Genomic DNA, 18,106 nt, shown 5'->3' on the forward strand with positions numbered 1-18,106 from the left:
CAGTAGTAATGAAAGGTGAGCATAGTGCACAGAAGGGGTTTATTTAGCTCTCTTAGTCAAGGATCACTGTTTTAGGGAATTCCCTGGCGGTCCACTGGTTAGGAATTGGCACTTTCACTGCCAGGGCCCAGGTTCGATCCCTTGTCGGGGAACTAGGATTCCCACATGCCATGTGGTGTAGCCAAATAAAAATAAAATAAAATGACTTAAAAAAAAAAAAAAGATCACTGTGTTATATTCTTTTGTTTTCAGTTTGAAGAATTCAGACTTTTCTTTTGAAATTAAAAGATACATACTAAAATTATAGCTAAATTATATTCAAAAGATACGTAACATGTTTAACAAGGATATACCTATGGTCAAAGCTTTCATTCAGTAAGCATTTAGACTAGTTGGTTAAAGACTGTAAAGTATATTAACTTCATGCTGGAAGCCATGACATATCCGTAACTAAAATGTGTACAGAAACAGGAATTAACATACCTAAGTCAAACAGGAGTCATGTATGCCCTTTAAGACATAGGTCATGTTCTACCTTAAAGACAATGTTACTTTCTAAAGTTGTCTTCACACATTTCATCCTCTTAGGATCACCCAGTTCAGTTGCTGAGGGATGTGTGTGGAACCAGATTCCAGACTCTGGTCTGGAAGGAAATGCCATGGGCCTTAGGAAAGGTCGCCTAACCTCCATGGAACTCAGGGTCCTCATCTGTAAAAGAGAAAAGCCTATGACTAAAGCCTAATCATACTAATTACATGTCATTAAATTTTATATATTCATGTCTTTGGCAACAATACTAAAGACGGTGCCGATCAGTTAGATTTCGCCTCATCTTGTGTCTCACAGGCTGCAATGTGGCCTTTTTTATATAAAATTATTATTTCAGGGACTTCCCTCGTGGTCCAGTGGTTAAGAATCCGCCTTCCAATGCCGGGGACGTGGGTTCGATCCCTGGTCGGGGAACTAAGATCCCAAGTGCTGAGGGGCAACTAAGCCCGCGGGCCACAACTAGAGAGAAGCCCGGGCACCGCAATGAAAGATCCCGCGTGCCGCAACTAAGACCTGACGCAGCCAAATAGATAAATTTTTTAAAAAAACATTAAAAAATAAATAAGATTATTGCTTCAGTTAATTCATTAAAGTGATAATAATAAGAATGAGAAGGAGGAGAAGAACAGGAAGACGAGGAAGGAGAAAGAGGAAGAGGAAGCACCCAAACAAATCTATGGCTACATAAATTCACCAAAATTAACCAAAGGCCAAGTAAATATACACTTTAATATATGTTTCAATTATACTGCTGATTTCCTACTCTAACCATAATAACCACAGTAATTAAGTAATTAGACTAAGGATGAATCCAAAAAATACATTTCTAAAGATGGGAGAAAAGACATAGTGATGTGGAGGTTCCTGAATCTTTTAGGGCTTTAAAGGAAACATTTCCTTATGTTAAAAAATAAGTTATAAATCTGGCATTGGAGAGAGAGAGATCTAATATACTACTCAATCATTTACTCAATAAATATTAATAGAACATCTATAATGGACAAAGCATGGTGGCATACGGTATTTTAGCAAAGACAAAGAGAATATGGTCCCTGACCACAAGACCTTACAATCTAGGAGGGAAGAGAAGACATAAATACTGTTAGCGGTAATACAAAATAGAATGTGACAAGAGATATAAGACAGGAATGCATAATTTATAAATAATATAGGTCAGAAGAAGAAGGGATCTGTGGTGGGCAAATTTATTGAAGAATTATTCATGGAGAAGGTAGCATATGAGCGAAGCCTTGAAGGATAGGTAGAATTATTCAATATGACTGGGAGAGAAGGAAAGATTATCTATATAAAATTGATTCTCAACAAGGACCTACTAGATAGCACAGGGAACTCTGCTCAATACTCTGTAATAACCTATATGGGAAAACAATCTGAAAAAGAATAGGTATATGTATATGTATAACTAAAGCACTTTGCTGTACACCTGAAACTAACACAACATTGTAAATCAGCTGCACTCCAATATAAAATAAAAGTTAAAAAAGAAAATAAAAACTAAAACTGCAGAAAAAAAAAAAGAAGAAGAAGGAAGAGGGGGTAAAGAGGACAGGCAGTGCAGGCGGCGCCAATGGCAAATAGGTGAGAAAATGAGCCTTGATGAGAGAAGACCCATAAATGTCATTTACGGAATACTTTTTATATGCTTTTAAAGTTCATTCATTTCCCCATACAATTACCCTATTAGAAGGGACCCTTAGCCCCATTTTCCAGAGGAGGCATCAAGTGAAGTACCCCATGCAAAGTCACACTGCTGGCGAGCGGCAGGGTTATTCAGAAGCACAGGTCTGAGGGCTCCAAAGCTACATCTTTTAGTTCTGATAGCATATAACTTCCCTCCCACCTCCATAACGAGTACTGGTGTGATCCAAGGTAGGAAGAGGCCGGGCCAACGGGGCTTTTTGCCACAGGCTAAAGGGTTTGCATCTTCAGAAAGATTTTGAATATCACTGGGAAAATGTCTGCAGAAACAGTGCATTAAAAATCCTCACTTGGCCGTAATTAGTAGGAGACAGAGACAGATGATGAAAGAAGCAAAGTAACCAAGTGTGGGGTTCACATAAGAGGTGGCAGAGCCCCAAAGATATCAATGCTGAAATGGAAAGGAAAAAGCAGATGCGAAAGATTTTGCAGAGACAGGAGAACCTGAATGCATAAACTGAGAGAGAAAAACACGTTTATCATGACTCCCAAGTTTTTAAACCAGAGCTAAGAAAATTCACTCTCTGTGGGAAAACAGTTCCATCTTAGATATAATTATTGAGTTTCAGTGGCAGTGGGATACCCGAGATCGAAGTCACGACCCACTGCAGCCACGGGAGTGAGTGACAGAGAAGAGAAAGAGCTAACAACCACCACTAAGCTCTGAAGGGAGTCCTCATTTAAGAGGCCAAAGAGGACCAGAATGAAGTCAGGTAGAGAGTGTGACTAAGTCAGAATAGAAAAGCGGCAGAGAGAGAGAGTGATATCATGAACACCTAGAGAGAGAAAGTCATGGCTGTACCACCTATCAAATTAAAGACAGCTGCAACTGTCCCTCTAACAATAGCAAGAAGCAGACCACAAGTTGTAAGTCCATAATTTTTGTTCATTTTCGTAAAAAAAAAAAGTTACTTTTTTATAATGAAATGTCTTTTGATCAATTTTTATTATATATACCATTGAAGTTATAAAACCATCACATGTGGGTTTCTAAATAATTATATGTTCCTCTTTCGAATGACCAGGCATTTCAGAGCCAACCTATTATGCTGTTAGGTCTAGAAAAGAAAAGAAGGGAAAAATAACCTTTACTGGATGCTTATATGTACCAGGCATCATTTCTATTTTGATATATATTTATACATGTGTATAGGGTCTGGTATGCATATTCCTCTATTATATATAAATATTGTACATGTATGTATATATATGTGTGATATATGTGTGTGTATATATACAGAGAGAGAGAAAGAGAGTGAGAGAGTCATTTTTCATATACTGTGGCTGGTATATTTGATAGAGAACTAAACATTGGGATATTTAAAACTACAGCCCTAATATGCGTAAGATTCTATGCTAAGGTACAGGTTCTTGAGTACACAGTTTTTACCTAATTAATTAAAGCCAAAGACTACTGTATAGTTAGGAAATAAGTGTTTACTGCCATCTGGTGGAAGTCCGGACTATCTACAAACAAATAAGCTAGCAGTCTTTAAAAGGGCAATTATAAAATCTTTAACAAAACTATTTTGCACTAGTCCCTCCATCTTGTTTTGGAAAGGATCATCAAAAGTTATTGCTTTAATAATATCCAAAGAAAGAAAATGCAGCAGATCAGAAATTATGATATTTGATTTACCATTCTCTCCATGGCTGCAGAAGAACTATTTACTAAGGCTCCCATATTATCCTATTCAAAATATGATCAATTTACTTTCTGCCCCACAGACATGGCTGTGAACTCTCCTGAACCAATAAGGTGATACAAGAAAAAGATCTATAGCAAAATGGCACAGAGTGTGCTGACATTAAAAGCAAAACTGTCCTGTATATTAAAAGCAAAAATACATGACTGTTTACTTTCCCTTCATGTCACCTAATTTCTTGTATGGCCCACAGAAACTGACATTATAGGAAGACAGCCTAATAATACAGTACTGTAATGCATTATCTGATGCAGCCACAAATGCCCTGATTACCTAATTCATAATTAAATACTTTGTTCCACGTTTTGTCCATGAGTTTCTAGCACTGCATATTACTCAAAAATAAACCTTGAATTTCCTAAGACAATACTGTTGGAGATATTCAAATTGAATAAGGGTCCATTTCTAAATGTCGGTTCACTTTAGTAACTTAGAGAATAAAACCTAAACAGTGTTATATCACTGTCCTAATGCCTAGATGTTTTCCACAATTCACACACATATACACACACAAAATATGGTGCTATTCTTGAATAGCTTGCAATTTATGTGCTTTGTCTCTATAGTTAGACTACAGAATCTTCATCATACGAATGGTCTAATTTTATTTAGTTTCCCTTCATTTCTAAACAAACAATAAGCTTATTACATTTTTCTGAATAACTTAGCCACCCAGTAAGTACTGGTTAAATAGAATATCATGTTAAGGAAGTATAAGTAAAAATTTTAGGTGTTTTTTCTCCCATATGCTTACACTTAAGGTTGCAGCCCTTTAAACTTACTGTGAGATTTATCATGGTCTTCTATAGATGTTAATAATGTAAACATTACACAAAACCAGTTATCTCAGATGTTTATGTATGCTGGAAACAATTGCAAAAGAGACGTCCTAGTGATGAGTTAATCTAATTCTCCTCTAGATTGCAAATTCTTAAAGAACAAGGACAAAATGTTAGTCATCTTTGTTTTTTCCACAATAACAAAGTAGTGCTTCCACCTACTAGACTGTCAATAAAAGGTCGTGTAATTTCAGTATAACGGAGATCAGGGTTTCTCAACATTGGCACTATTGGCATTTGGGGCCAGATAATTCTTTGTTGTGGGGTGTGTCCTGCACATTGTAGGGTGTTTAGCTGCATCCCTAGCCTCTACCCACTAGATGCCAGTAGCCACCTCTCCCCAACAGTGACAATAAAAATGTCTCCAGACATTGCCTAATATCCCCTGGGGACAAGATCACCCTCAGCTGAGAACCACTGGTACGGATGAAGCAAGTGTAGCATTCAGCCTGGATACTATCATTAATCTTGTTTTTTAACTTCAGACAAAATAAATCACCTCTTTGAGTCTGGGTTTCCTTTTCTGTAAAATGAAATGATTGGATGTGTACCTCATTGTCTCTATGATTCATTCATTAGACTATCTAATATTTACTGAATGTAAATTAAACATCAGACACTGTTCTAGGCACAAGGTAGCCAGTGGTGAGCCTCTCAACTTTTTTCCCCATTAAGTTATCTGATTGACAAAGAAATGTCAGTTCTGGAAAATAAAAATAATAAAAATAAATTTTATAATAATAAACACTACTACATAATTTCTGTCTCCTTCCTCCCAGTGGAAGTGAAGGGACTTACTGAATACCTTTTACGTACAAGGTGCTGAAAATTCACAAGATATTCTTTAATTCCAAAAAAATCCCATGTAATATATATTATCACCTTTTTTACACACAAGGGAACTGAAATTCAGAGAGGTTAACTATTTGCTTAAAGGCAGAGAGATTGTGAGCGGTCTACCTGGGACTTTTCTTCCCACTACTCTAGGCCCTCTTTGCCACACTGGCCAATATAAACACCATAAACTCAAAGGCAATTCAAGAATTACATCATCCAATTTACCAGGGGTGCCTCAAGCACATTAAATTAATATTTTAAATTATAAATCGGTGTGCTGAGAGTGGAAAAGACACCACCAAATCCTGCCCTGTGATAGGTCCTTCCCTTTAATATAAAAACAACTCATCCACCTTACTTTTTCTAAAACTACTTCATAAAAGTCTGTCTAATTGGACTCTTACTCTCCTTTTATTAATATTTCTCCCCCTTCGCAGTCATTATACGAAAACTCAGTCGGCACTTCTTTCTGCTTCCTGACTTCCTCATCCCTTTCCCCACCCCCTGCATTCTGGTTTCCATTAAAAATGCTCTCAGTGAAGTCACAGATGACGCCATTCTTGCCAAATATTGTAAAGACATTTTGTTCCTGACCTTTTAGGTAGCATCCCCCCTCGATGAAACACTTATCTTCCCTTGCCTGGCACCTGTGACTCAGCCCATTTGATTTTCCAGTTGCTTATATGACTTCTCAGGCTGCCAGTCTTTCTAACTTTACTTAATTTTAAGAATATTAAGTTTAATTTAAATAAGCAATGTGTGGCTGGTGACTACCACATTGGACAGTGCCACTCTGGAGTGGTCTGCTTTGAACACAAATTATTTAGAACACTGCTCTTTAAGTTACACATAAAATCCATTCTCCTTGGGGCTTCCCTGGTGGCGCAGTGGTTGAGAGTACGCCTGCCGATGCAGGGGACGCCGGTTCGTGCCCCGGTCCGGGAAGATCCCATGTGCCGTGGAGCGGCTGGGCCCGTGAGCCATGGCCGCTGGGCCTGCACGTCCGGAGCCTGTGCTCCGCAACGGGAGAGGCCACAACAGTGAGAGGCCCGCGTACCACACACACACAAAAAAATCTATTCTCCTTGGCTTAATATCCATGGCCAGAAAAAAAACAGCTGCCCTACATTTCTGGCCCCAGCACTCCCTTCCCACCTTCTAGCACCACTTCTAACCTCACACACATCTTACGTGTGATACATGAATTATCCCTAGGAAATGTAAGATGCCACATACCTCCTCTTCCTCATTGCCTGAACACGCTTCCCACTCTTCCCCAACTGCCTTACTCGTCCACCAAGCAGCTGCCCTTCCTTGTACCTCCCTGGCCCCCTCTACCAAAGGTGTGTTGCTCTTGAGTGCCTCCCTATCACCAAAAGAATTTTAATCCTAATTTCTCTTCTTTTATAGGACATCTAGTAGACTTTTCTAATTCTTATTTTAGACAAGATTCTCTCACCTTACTGCTTCATTTTTCAAAGGGTTACTTTTCCAAAACAGTTACTTCAAAACATTTATGGTACAAACAGCCCACAAATTGCAAAGCTCTATTTCATCTAGTCAAGCAGACTCATTAAAATTGAGTCAGATATTTATAAAAGTAAGAACAATCTCTACTTATCATATTATAAAATCAATCATGCTGGCGTCCCTTCTTGGATGCTTACTATGGTCACACGTGATGCCAAGCACTTCACCTCGTTTCATTCTCTTAATAGTCTCATTATACAAATATTGCAATTATCCCCATTTTCCAGAGGAGGAAATGGGAGTTTAGAGAGATTCATTTGCCCAAATATGGCTCCTTCTTCTTCCCATTCTCTAAGCTTAGAGAAGCCTGAATAGCTTGTTCATATTCATTCATTCAAAAATTATTTACCAAATGCTTTCGAAGCACCAGGCACTGTCATAGGTGCTGGAAACACAGTGGTGATGTTACCAAAAAAAATAAAATTTACGATAAGTGAGATCGTGGGAAGTACTATAAAGAAAATCATCACAGATTAACATGATGGAGATAGTAATAGGGTTGGGTTCCAGCTTAGACTGGGGTCAGCATGTTTATACAAATTTTTAGTAATACTACAAATTCCAACACCAAATTCTGGTTTAGAATCCCAGAAGAAACCCTAAATTGAAAAACAGAGTTGAGGAGAGTAGAATGAATGGGACATTTTCATACATCTGAAAACATATTTTCTATACACTACCATATATAAAATAGATAAACAACAGGATTTACTGTATAGCACAGGGAACTATATTCAATATCTTATAATAATCTATAATGGAAAAGAATTGAAAAAAGAATATAAGTAGATACATATATATATATGTATGTATAACTGAATCATTTTGCTGTACACGTGATACTAACACAATATTGTAAATCAACTATACTTCAGTTACAAAAAAGATTTAAGAAAAACTAAATTAAAAAAATTAATCAGGGCTTCCCTGGTGGCGCAGTGGTTGAGAGTCCGCCTGCTGATGCAGGGGACACGGGTTCGTGCCCCGGTCCGGGAGGATCCCACATGTCGCAGAGCGGCTGGGCCCGTGAGCCATGGCCGCTGAGCCTGCGCGTCCAGAGCCTGTGCTCCGCAATGGGAGAGGCCACAACAGTAAGAGGCCCGCGTACCGCAAAAAAAAAAAAAAAAATTTAAAAACTAATCAAATATTTTCAAAATTAGTTTTAAACCAGATAACCAAACTTTAATTAAATCATCGCTAAAACATCTGTACTACTGTATCTACCTACCCTTCATTCTGACTGTCAACATGCATTCAGTGGAGAAAGAAAAGACCCTTCTAAGTTTTTACCATTTTTATTGACAGTTTTAGGACAGTGCAGTATCTCAAGGAAAAAACCCTTTCCTCTCCAATGGTTTGAACAATGAAAGCCACCCACCAGTAAAAGAACAGCCACAGAAGGTCAACCAGAAACGATCTAGACTACACCACATCGACTATGCGCTGATCACGGCTCCAACGCAGACGTTCTGAAAGAGTGAAGCTAAACAGCAAATCACAGGACGCATCCCACACAGATGCAAATCAGATACCCCCTTAGATGCCCTTAGAGCAAACTAACCACACAGTTCTGTTGTGGTGGCTGCTGCTGTTTTCATTTTCGAGACAAAGATTATTTTAAGGTGTTAACTAATATTTACATTTTGAGAACAACTGACATGCCAATCCAGAACACGACAGGCAGTAATGAAATGTGCATAATAACTGTTTCTTCAAATACAACATCTTCTGTATTGCCTGTTCCACTATTTGAGAATCAGAGATTTAACAGTACTATATCCATTAATCTTACCTCTGCAGCTAAATAGTTCCCGGTTGCAAGATGTTTAAACCTGAACAAGCTATTCCATTGTCCTGCACCTCCACGGCATGGGTCATGATGAACTACCTACAGACAAAAAGAGAAACAAAAATAATGGCTAAAAGACATGCATGTTCCTGGCCAGCAAATGCCAACAGTTTACATGGGGTGCCCACATGTTCATGCTAAACTTGTCAGATCTAATATACGTTTCAGGAGGACAATGTGGCAGAAAAACAAAATTCCCCATAAATGCGTAATTACACAGTTAACTCACTGGGCTTGCATGATTCTCACACCTCACAGCTGCAAATACAGATGCCTTACTTCAAAAGACATGTTTCCCGGGCCAAAACTGTAAATACTGTGGGGTTTCCCCACATTTGTTATTCATTCATTCAACAGATTATGAATGAATCTGTTGCCTACCATGTGTCAGGTACTCTTCTAGGCAGTAGGGACCGCAGTAATGAATAAGACCAGAGCTTTCAATGAATAAGATTTGGCAAGTGCCAGGAGGAACTAAATAGAGCGCATGATTGGGTACCTAGAGTAGGCTACTTTCTATCGATACTGCAATCAGCATGGGCACTCTGGTGGATAAGAATGAGACAGTCATGCAGAGAGATTGGAAGAGATCATTCCAGGCAGAGAGAATCATAAACGCCAAGGCCTGGAGGTCTGGATTAACTTACTTCCTGGCCCTTTCCATGTGGTGCCTGTTTACTAACACCATGTCCTTTGATACCTGTCCTAGAAACCTGTCTTGCCCCAGATGCTAAGCCACTAGGCTCACTGAGAATGAAAGTGGGTCTGCAACAGTCACTTACGACAGGTGGCTCAGTGTTGTAGCAAAGCTCAGGTTTTCCAGTCCAAAGACGACTGTTTATGAGTCCCAGCTCCACCAGTTACTACGGTATGATCACAGCAAGTAACATCTTCAAGCCTGCTTCTTCATGTACCAAGTGGGTTTAATTCATAGGATTGTTGTGAAGATTAAATATCGTAACACATATTAGAGTGCTCAGATAAGTTCCCACTATTCTCCAACAGATTAATACTCTTTGCCTCCTTCTCGTTCATACTGTTTGCCTCCAACCCCAGCATCAAATTCTGGGTGCTAACGTACAGGACTTTCTAATGCCTTTTGCTAGACTCCAGCTCCTATGTCTTCTGCTACTCCAAAAGCTTAATGAGGTAATGATGAAAATACTTCATCATTACCTTACAAAAGTCTTACAAAAATGCTCCCCCTGTAGCCAAACACCTGCCCATCCTCCAAAGCTCAGTTCTCACATCGACCTTCTACCACCAATCCTTTGCTAATCCCACCAGCTACTGTGACCTTGTCAACGTTTGAACTCTTACTCCTTTGCGAGAGGCATAGATATCTTTAAAAATCTGATCATATCTAGTGGTTGTCTCACATACATACATACGCGCACACACCTTTTGTATACCACTGCTAGAGGTTAACAAGTAACTTGAAGCTCACCGTGAATCACAGACTAAGAACTCCTGTCCTATCCACTAGCGGGTCTAGCAACAGTAGTACAGCTCCCTAGGGGACAATCTGCAGATAGGGAAGGGAGGGTGTTTTCATTTATGGACAATTTGCAGATAGGGAAGGGAGGGTGTTTTCATTTATCACAATGATTTTGGAGGGATGCTAGTGGCACGAATGGGCAGTAGCCAAGACATTAAATATTCTGCAATTCACAGGACAGTTCAGCATAGGCTAGATATTGTGTATGACACTCAGGAGCACCCCTGCCCTTCAAAGTGCTCCCCTGTAGCACAGGGGTGGGAAGCAGAGGAAAGTGAAAGAGAGGATCCTCTTAGGGCTCCAGTAAAGGTGGTGGCAGCTGTCTTGTGCAGGCTCCCACAGGGAGGAGTGGCTTCTGGCACTGCCAGATCTTCAGATAAGACCACATTCCCCGCCCCACTTTCTCCCACCCAGTCCTTCCAACAACGTTGAAACCTCATTTCCTGTATTAAATACCTCTCTGCTTGAAACACCTGATGCTCAGGCTTCCTGACTGAAGCCTGGCTGATGCAGCACACAATACAGAAACGTCCCATAGTATTGCAGAAATAAACCTACCACAAATATAAACTGGTAATGCTTTAACGTGAAATCATACTAGAAAGCTTTTACATCAAGTTACATGAAAAGGCGAATAATTTTAGAGAAATCCGCTATGGAGAAGGAAGCTTACATGAATCCAAGACATTGTCTCAGAATTACTGAATAATCTATTCACTCTCTCCATTCGGACTGCTCAATGGGACGCAGCATTTCCAACCACACATTTTGTTGGAAAGGATTTCAGTGCAGAGGTGCAATTACAGCAAAAGCTATGAAACTAATGGTAAATATATAAGAGGAGAGATTCAAAACTCCTTTTAACAGACTTAGAACCAAACATTAAATAGACAGAGACACGTGAAATGCAGGGAACTCACTGTGTAGGGAAGTTGCTATCTGACTTTTTCATCACTGTATTTTGCTAATAAAGTTTTAAAATAATCTTTCACATTATTGCTATCCCTATATTTTGAAAATTTTGGAAGCACAGTGATAAGGAAATGTGTATTTTAATTATGTATTTATCTTCTAGTTGCCTGTTATCTTTCTCTTACCCTGATAAGAGAAGTTGTGGGGTAGGCTTCTGGGAAGAATATCATGTAGTTTGGGTGGTGGCTGTTTTCCCCAGACCTTCTCAATTCCCTTCACTTATTGAAGGATATGGTCTCCAAATCTACTGAAGGATATGGTCTCTTCTGAATGCTAGAGACTGAAAGTATGCCTCAACATGAGTGGGGTTTCAAGATAAAAGCTATGCTTTCGTGCTATTTCATCTCTATTCTAAACCATGTCATAACTTAGAGAATTATTTTGACGCTTCATTTATAATTAAGGCTCAGCTCATTTGCATAAACATGATACTTCCTCACTTTCTCTGTTTCAATAGTTTGGAATTTGCCTCATTATCCCTGTTTCAATTATAGCGATTTTTTTTTAAATCACATACAAATAAGTCTATTCTGTTATTACCTCACCTAATACTAGATATTATGCGATGGCACACATCTACCTCTGCTCTTTCATTTTCCTGTACTTGTACAGAATGTCTTCTGATCCTCTTCTTCTACTTCTCTCAAATCCAAATGTATCCATCAAAGATAGATATAAATATTTTGTCTTCTAAAGTAGGTACTTACATGTTGAAATACATATTGTTTTATATAAATTATTTTTCTTTTGTTTCTCCTTTATATTAGAATTTGGGCATTTTATTAACTTTTAATCATGAGACTATAAAATAATATTAAATATGACTTTCATTTTCATACATAAAGGAAGGATAACAAAATATATGCTGTAAAAGAGGTGTGATGAATTTGAAATGGTTGAGAACCACTGCTGTAGGGTCTGGATTTCCATTAAATCAAGATGGAACTTATCGGGGCTTCCCTGGTGGCGCAGTGGTTGGGAGGACGCCTGCCGATGCAGGGGACGCGGGTTCGTGCCGCGGTCCGGGAGGATCCCACATGCCACAGAGCGGCTGGGCCCGTGAGCCATGGCCGCTGAGCCTGCGCGTCCGGAGCCTGTGCTCCTCAACGGGAGAGGCCACAGCAGTGAGAGGCCCACGTACCGCAAAACAAACAAACAAAAAAATCAAGATGGAACTTATCAGGTTGTTTGCAGTTAACTACGTATATCTTATCTATTCCATGGTACAGAAAGGTCTTTTAAAGAAAAATCCATCTTACATTTTCTTAATTACTCTATCATATTGGCACACTTAAGCAAATACCTCTTAAAGGACGATGAATTCTTAACTATGGGTCTCCTCGCTCCAATAGAAACGGCATCCCCAGAAGACACAGAGGTTCTTTTCAGTGACTGTGCCCTTCAGAGCCTCACTTACAGTGAGTCCTCCTCACTCCATTTCAACCCCAGTACCATTCGAGGCACAAGGCCTACAGTCTGACCGGTCTTAACAACACTTCACGATGGAATTTTAAAAAGCTAAATCATATATATGCCCTTATTAAATGACAGAGAGAGAGAGATGCCCCTGAGAAGATAAAGGAAGTATAGCAACATTTCAAACTGGTCACAGCAGTAAAGAGGTACAAGTGGCTTCACCAAAATTACCATTTTATGGGTCTATCACAAATGACGCTTATAACAATAAACCAGCCAGCCTAGTGACCTTGTCTTATTGATATAAGTATTTATTAAAAGCCAGAAAATATTTACATACCTCTATTTCCCAGAGTGCTTTCGAACTGGTAGCAGAAGTGGCTGATTGACGCAAAGTTGTACGAAGGAAAATGTGCTGTTTTTTCTCATATTCATCACAAGTCAGAAACTTCTCTTGTTCCGCATGAAACAATCGAACAACATCACCCTAGAAAAACAGGTCAAGAAAACTATATTTCCAACAAAAGTTTGAACAAATAGACATGAGAAGTGGGTGTCTCTCTATAGTTTTGATGCTCTGGGACTTCTGCTAACACTTGGTTTTTAATGAGTATGCATAAATATACGTTTCCAAATACAGGAGGGAAAACCCAATGTGAGTTTTAAGGTTTATAATCACATTCTAAACTTCAAACCTCAGTGAATACACAGGTTTTGCCTCTAGAAGCTCAGTAAGACTACCTTCAATTCTTCCAGTAAATGTCTAGGTAGCGCATACTTACCCCTTTTAGTACATCCTCTCGATAGGAACTATATTTCATGAATAGAGTGATTTTCCAGCTAGTGTTGCAATTAACAGCATTCACCTATTAATGAAGAAATATTAAGTTATAAGACTGCAGGTTCAACTTTATACCAGAAATTATTACTTCAACTAGTAGGAGGAGCAGAAAGAACAACTTTGGTATGTATGTCAAAAAATATCTTCAAAGGACCATCTGAAATCTACGTGTACCTCAGGAATAGTAACTAGCATAACTGGGCTTATGCTTATGAAAACAATGAAACTATGGGACTTTTTTTTCCCTCTCATGAGAAAATCAACAAATTCATTTCCTTTCCTCCTGAACTTACCTCTTTACACCCTGGATTATCGAGAAGCTCTATGTTGCTGGCATGTAGCGGCTGTCCTGCATTCACGGGCATCAAAACAACTTTATCTCCAACAACAATCTGGGAATCAGAAATAAGTTGCAATTGAGACAGTGCATGGGTCTGTGGTGCTATACCTGAAGCTAAAAATAACTGCACAGAAGTCCTCGTCATTGACCTAACATTTGACCCATTTATCCTTCATATAAATTTTAATTCTTTTTCTCTTCGAGGTAAAATATCTTCTGATAAAGGATTATATAATCATGTCCCACACTGCCTATCAGTCTGGATTCATAAAGCTGGTATAGATACTTTTTTTTTTTTGGCCACATCGCACAGCATGCAGGATCTTAGTTCCCCGACCAGGGATCGAATCCACAACCCTTGCAGTGGAAGCGTGGAGTCTTAACCACTGGACTGCCAGGGAAGTCCCTAGATCCTTTTCTTATTGGTCTCCTATTTCAGTTAGAGCTTTCTTAATGTCAATAAATAGGTCAGCATCCCTCCACAGCAGGTCTGATGCCATGTATACAGGAGATACAAAGAGTGAATGCACCCACCACAAATAAACCAATCTGCCTAAATATTAGAATCACTTCAAGTGCAAGTAGGAAATCTTATACATTTGTATTATCTCCAGAATTAAAAACAAATCTATTATATTTGATCTTCCCTATAGTCTCAGAAGTTTATTAAACATTCTAATGTCATCTGGATTCAGAGAATGCAGAATCCAGTATGACCTTGTAGGAATACATTTACAGTTTGGGCCTTGGGCAAATGGTTCACTTTTGTCTTAAACATCCAACACTAATATTGCTCCTTAAACCTGGTGCTCATTTTTTTATCTCACTTTTTTTATTGGAGTACAGGTGCTTTACAATGTTGTGTTAGTTACTGCTGTATAATGAAGTGCATCAGCTATATGTATACATATATCCCCTCCTTCTTGCACCTCCCTCCCTCCACCCCCCATCTCATCCATCTAGGTCATCACAGAGCACCGAGCTGAGCTCCCTGTGCTATATAGCAGGTTCCCACTAGCTATCTATTTTACACATGGTAGTGTGTTTGTGTCAAACCTAATCTCACAATTCACCCCACCCTCCCCTTCCCCCCACTGTGTGTACATGTCCATTCTTTACATCTGCATCTTTATTCCTGCCCTGCAAATAGGTTCGTGCTCATTTTTAGATAAAAACTAAAATCAGTTATGGGAAAAGTGCTCTAAAGAAGTAAGTCTAAGTTGATTTTTTATTTATGCTATCATTAACAATGTCTGCTTAATCTTCAAGTATTTTTATTCATATCTCAAATTGTGGGGAAATGAAGTTGTGCTTTCTTAATGATAATAACGAACAGTTATTTTATAGTTATTCAAGTTACTTTTGTTGTTAGGTTCTGCTAGAAGACTTATTACTGTAGTTACCTACACTCTCCTTCAGAGAATTGCTCACCACCATCTCAGAAATGAAAACCAACACCTTCCCTCTGCATATTTCATATCAACTGAATATTAGAATAGATTAGTAGACAACTGAAAAACAAATTAGGACTCAGACAGTAAAAACAGACAGGACTTCTTCTCCCTGGATCTGAACCTAGACCAAGATTTTAAGGAACACAATTTCACACTTTTAATATAAATTAACCTTTAATAAATTATACACAGGAGTCTACATTCACCTATAGTACTGTTGGCACAAACTATATCTGAAGATTCAAATGTGATAGAGAAGCCTCAAGCTCATTAATGGAGCAACAGAAGGTTATCCTTTAGTTTGCAGGAATAGCTTCTGTTATTTACAGGACTGGTCTCTATTCACCATCCTGCCTTTCAAGTCCATAATCAGGCAGATGCTGTGACTCAAAATATCCATCACAGAAACTCTTTATATGTCCAGATAAGGAAAAATCATAAAGAAACTGTGTTGAGTGAGAGGATGAGGGGGCAGAACTGGCCTATATTTGTATAAAAAAGGGAAAGAGAGTAGGAGTGTACGCATAAGAAATTCTCCCAGTGGTTAACTGTAAAAGAGAGAACTGGGAATTGAGGACATGAAAAAAAAGATAAGAGAGAGACTTTTCCCGATATATCTTTATATTGTTTTCTATCTTTGAACCATGAATTGGTGCCTGTTTTAAACAATTAAATTATAAACAAAAAATAAAAGTCAACATGACATAGACATATTTTCAACATCCCCTCGAAAAACAAAAACATGTGTTATTGCACATGACACCAAGGCAAGTCTCAGAATCATGTAGAAGCCTGAGTAGTCTTCCATACCATAAACACTGGGACTTGATACCACATTCTGCCAGGGCTATATCTGGTCTTCCAATTTCTTAAAGAACAATTCGATTTGGTTCACCGTCATTCTTATCTGTACCATACAAATATTAGCCAGTAAGTTGCTAAATATAATGACATATTTTAGCTATTTCTTTCCAATTAAAAGAATACTTTTGACTGCACCTATATTCACTGCTCTAAGTCTTACTGTTTATTATAGCTGTCTGTATGCTTTGGGCCAATCCCAAAGTTAGTTTTACCTCAAAACACCACCTGTAAAGTCTTATATAATTTTAAGAGACTAGCCATATAGCCAAAATGTCACCAACTCCAAGAATTCATAAGAATGGTATTCATAAGGAGAATCTAGCATTAATTCACTAATTTCCAGGTCCTAGGTCTTGTTCTTGACAACAGTTAGTTTGACTACCCACACTGAATAAAACTTACAAATGAAATGGACAAGATGCTAATCATAAGATATAAAAAGAACGGTAAGAAGTGCCAGGAATAACACAAAAGTGTGTAATAAATAGTCTCTATTTTCAGGGAATTCACATCTACTTAGATAACTTGGTAAATATGGAACTTGGTAATATTTTCAGACGAGTACAGGCATGGAGGCTGATCCACTGACAGGGTCAGATGCCTTCTGAGAAGTCACATATTTAAAGCAGAACTTGAATTTTCTGCCATATCACATTCACCCTAGTGCACAAACATTTTAAAAAACTGCAATTCCAAAAGCACGTCTGTTGATTCTACGTTAACAGCCATGTAAGATTCACGGTGGGATTTTACCGAAAATGAAGAGCAATGTAATGCCACTGGCAGCTACCCTTCTTTTGAAGTGGCACCTGATGTGGTGAAAAGAACACTGCAATAGAAATCAAAACACCAGGGATCGAGTCCACCTTCACCAGAATTCCAAGGGGTCTAGTTTTGCAAAACAGCAAACTCTACTTGCTATTTAAGGAGACTCTTTCCCTAAGGGTTGGTTTTTTTCTTGATTGAAAGAATATCTGGCCTTTTCTCCCCTTTAAAATCTACCACCAATGTAAAGAACTAAGGCCTTCTTAGATCAAAGTTTTAAATGAAAAACTAACTACTCAATCATGGGAAGATAAATGAAAATGAAATATTTATGAACTCTGCTCAAGGCTGTCCCCAGTGACTTTCTAACTGAGCAACAGCAAGTGAGGACTTCTATACAGCTGAGGGATCCATGAATCTATTTTCCCCCAAAACTATCCACCCCGAAATTCTGTAAGATAAATGACACAGGTGTCCTTAAACGGTAGAAACAACTGATTCTTGAGGATACGAGCATTTTTCTCCCCAGACTATCATCAGCCTCATTCTTACATTTCATTTGGTCACTGAACATCTTGTGGATACTTACAACCTAAATCGCAACTTAACTAATTGCTAAATAGTGAAATAGAAATTTTAAAGTCCTTTAAACCTTGCAATTTCCTCCTCTAAGTTTAATATGTTTTTAAAGAAAATCAACAGTAATTAAACCCCTTGTTATGAAATAACAGTGTTTCCAATTGCCTTCAATAAAATACAGTAGGCTTATATTTTAGAAAAATGCTACCTATTCCTGGCAAAGAAAATGACCATTACGATACAATTATTTACATGGCAAATATAGGGCTGTGGATATGCTTATGTTTTCACAGCAACTTTAACCACACATAAAAGCTACACAGTGGCGAGCAAAAACAGTGAGCTAT

At 38.5% G+C, this 18,106-nt stretch overlaps 1 protein-coding gene across 3 annotated transcripts in view; it reads right to left on the reverse strand.

Moving 5' to 3' along the window:
• ITPR2 (inositol 1,4,5-trisphosphate receptor type 2) overlaps positions 1–18,106 on the reverse strand; it is a 523,758-nt gene that overhangs the window by 397,132 nt on the left and 108,520 nt on the right. For all 3 annotated transcript variants that reach the window (XR_004483814.2, XM_033430221.2, XM_004270904.3), the window contains exons 6-9: positions 14,051–14,149; positions 13,699–13,782; positions 13,257–13,403; positions 8,974–9,069 (exon numbers count right to left, since the gene is read on the reverse strand). Coding sequence is in view for 2 of the 3 variants with exons in the window: in XM_033430221.2 (XP_033286112.1) it covers positions 8,974–9,069; positions 13,257–13,403; positions 13,699–13,782; positions 14,051–14,149 (426 nt within the window). In the remaining variant the exon portion in view is untranslated. The remainder of the gene's footprint in view (positions 1–8,973; positions 9,070–13,256; positions 13,404–13,698; positions 13,783–14,050; positions 14,150–18,106) is intronic.

The sequence above is a fragment of the Orcinus orca genome, chromosome 11 (assembly GCF_937001465.1).
Source record: "Orcinus orca chromosome 11, mOrcOrc1.1, whole genome shotgun sequence".
Classification (NCBI taxonomy): domain Eukaryota; kingdom Metazoa; phylum Chordata; class Mammalia; order Artiodactyla; family Delphinidae; genus Orcinus; species Orcinus orca.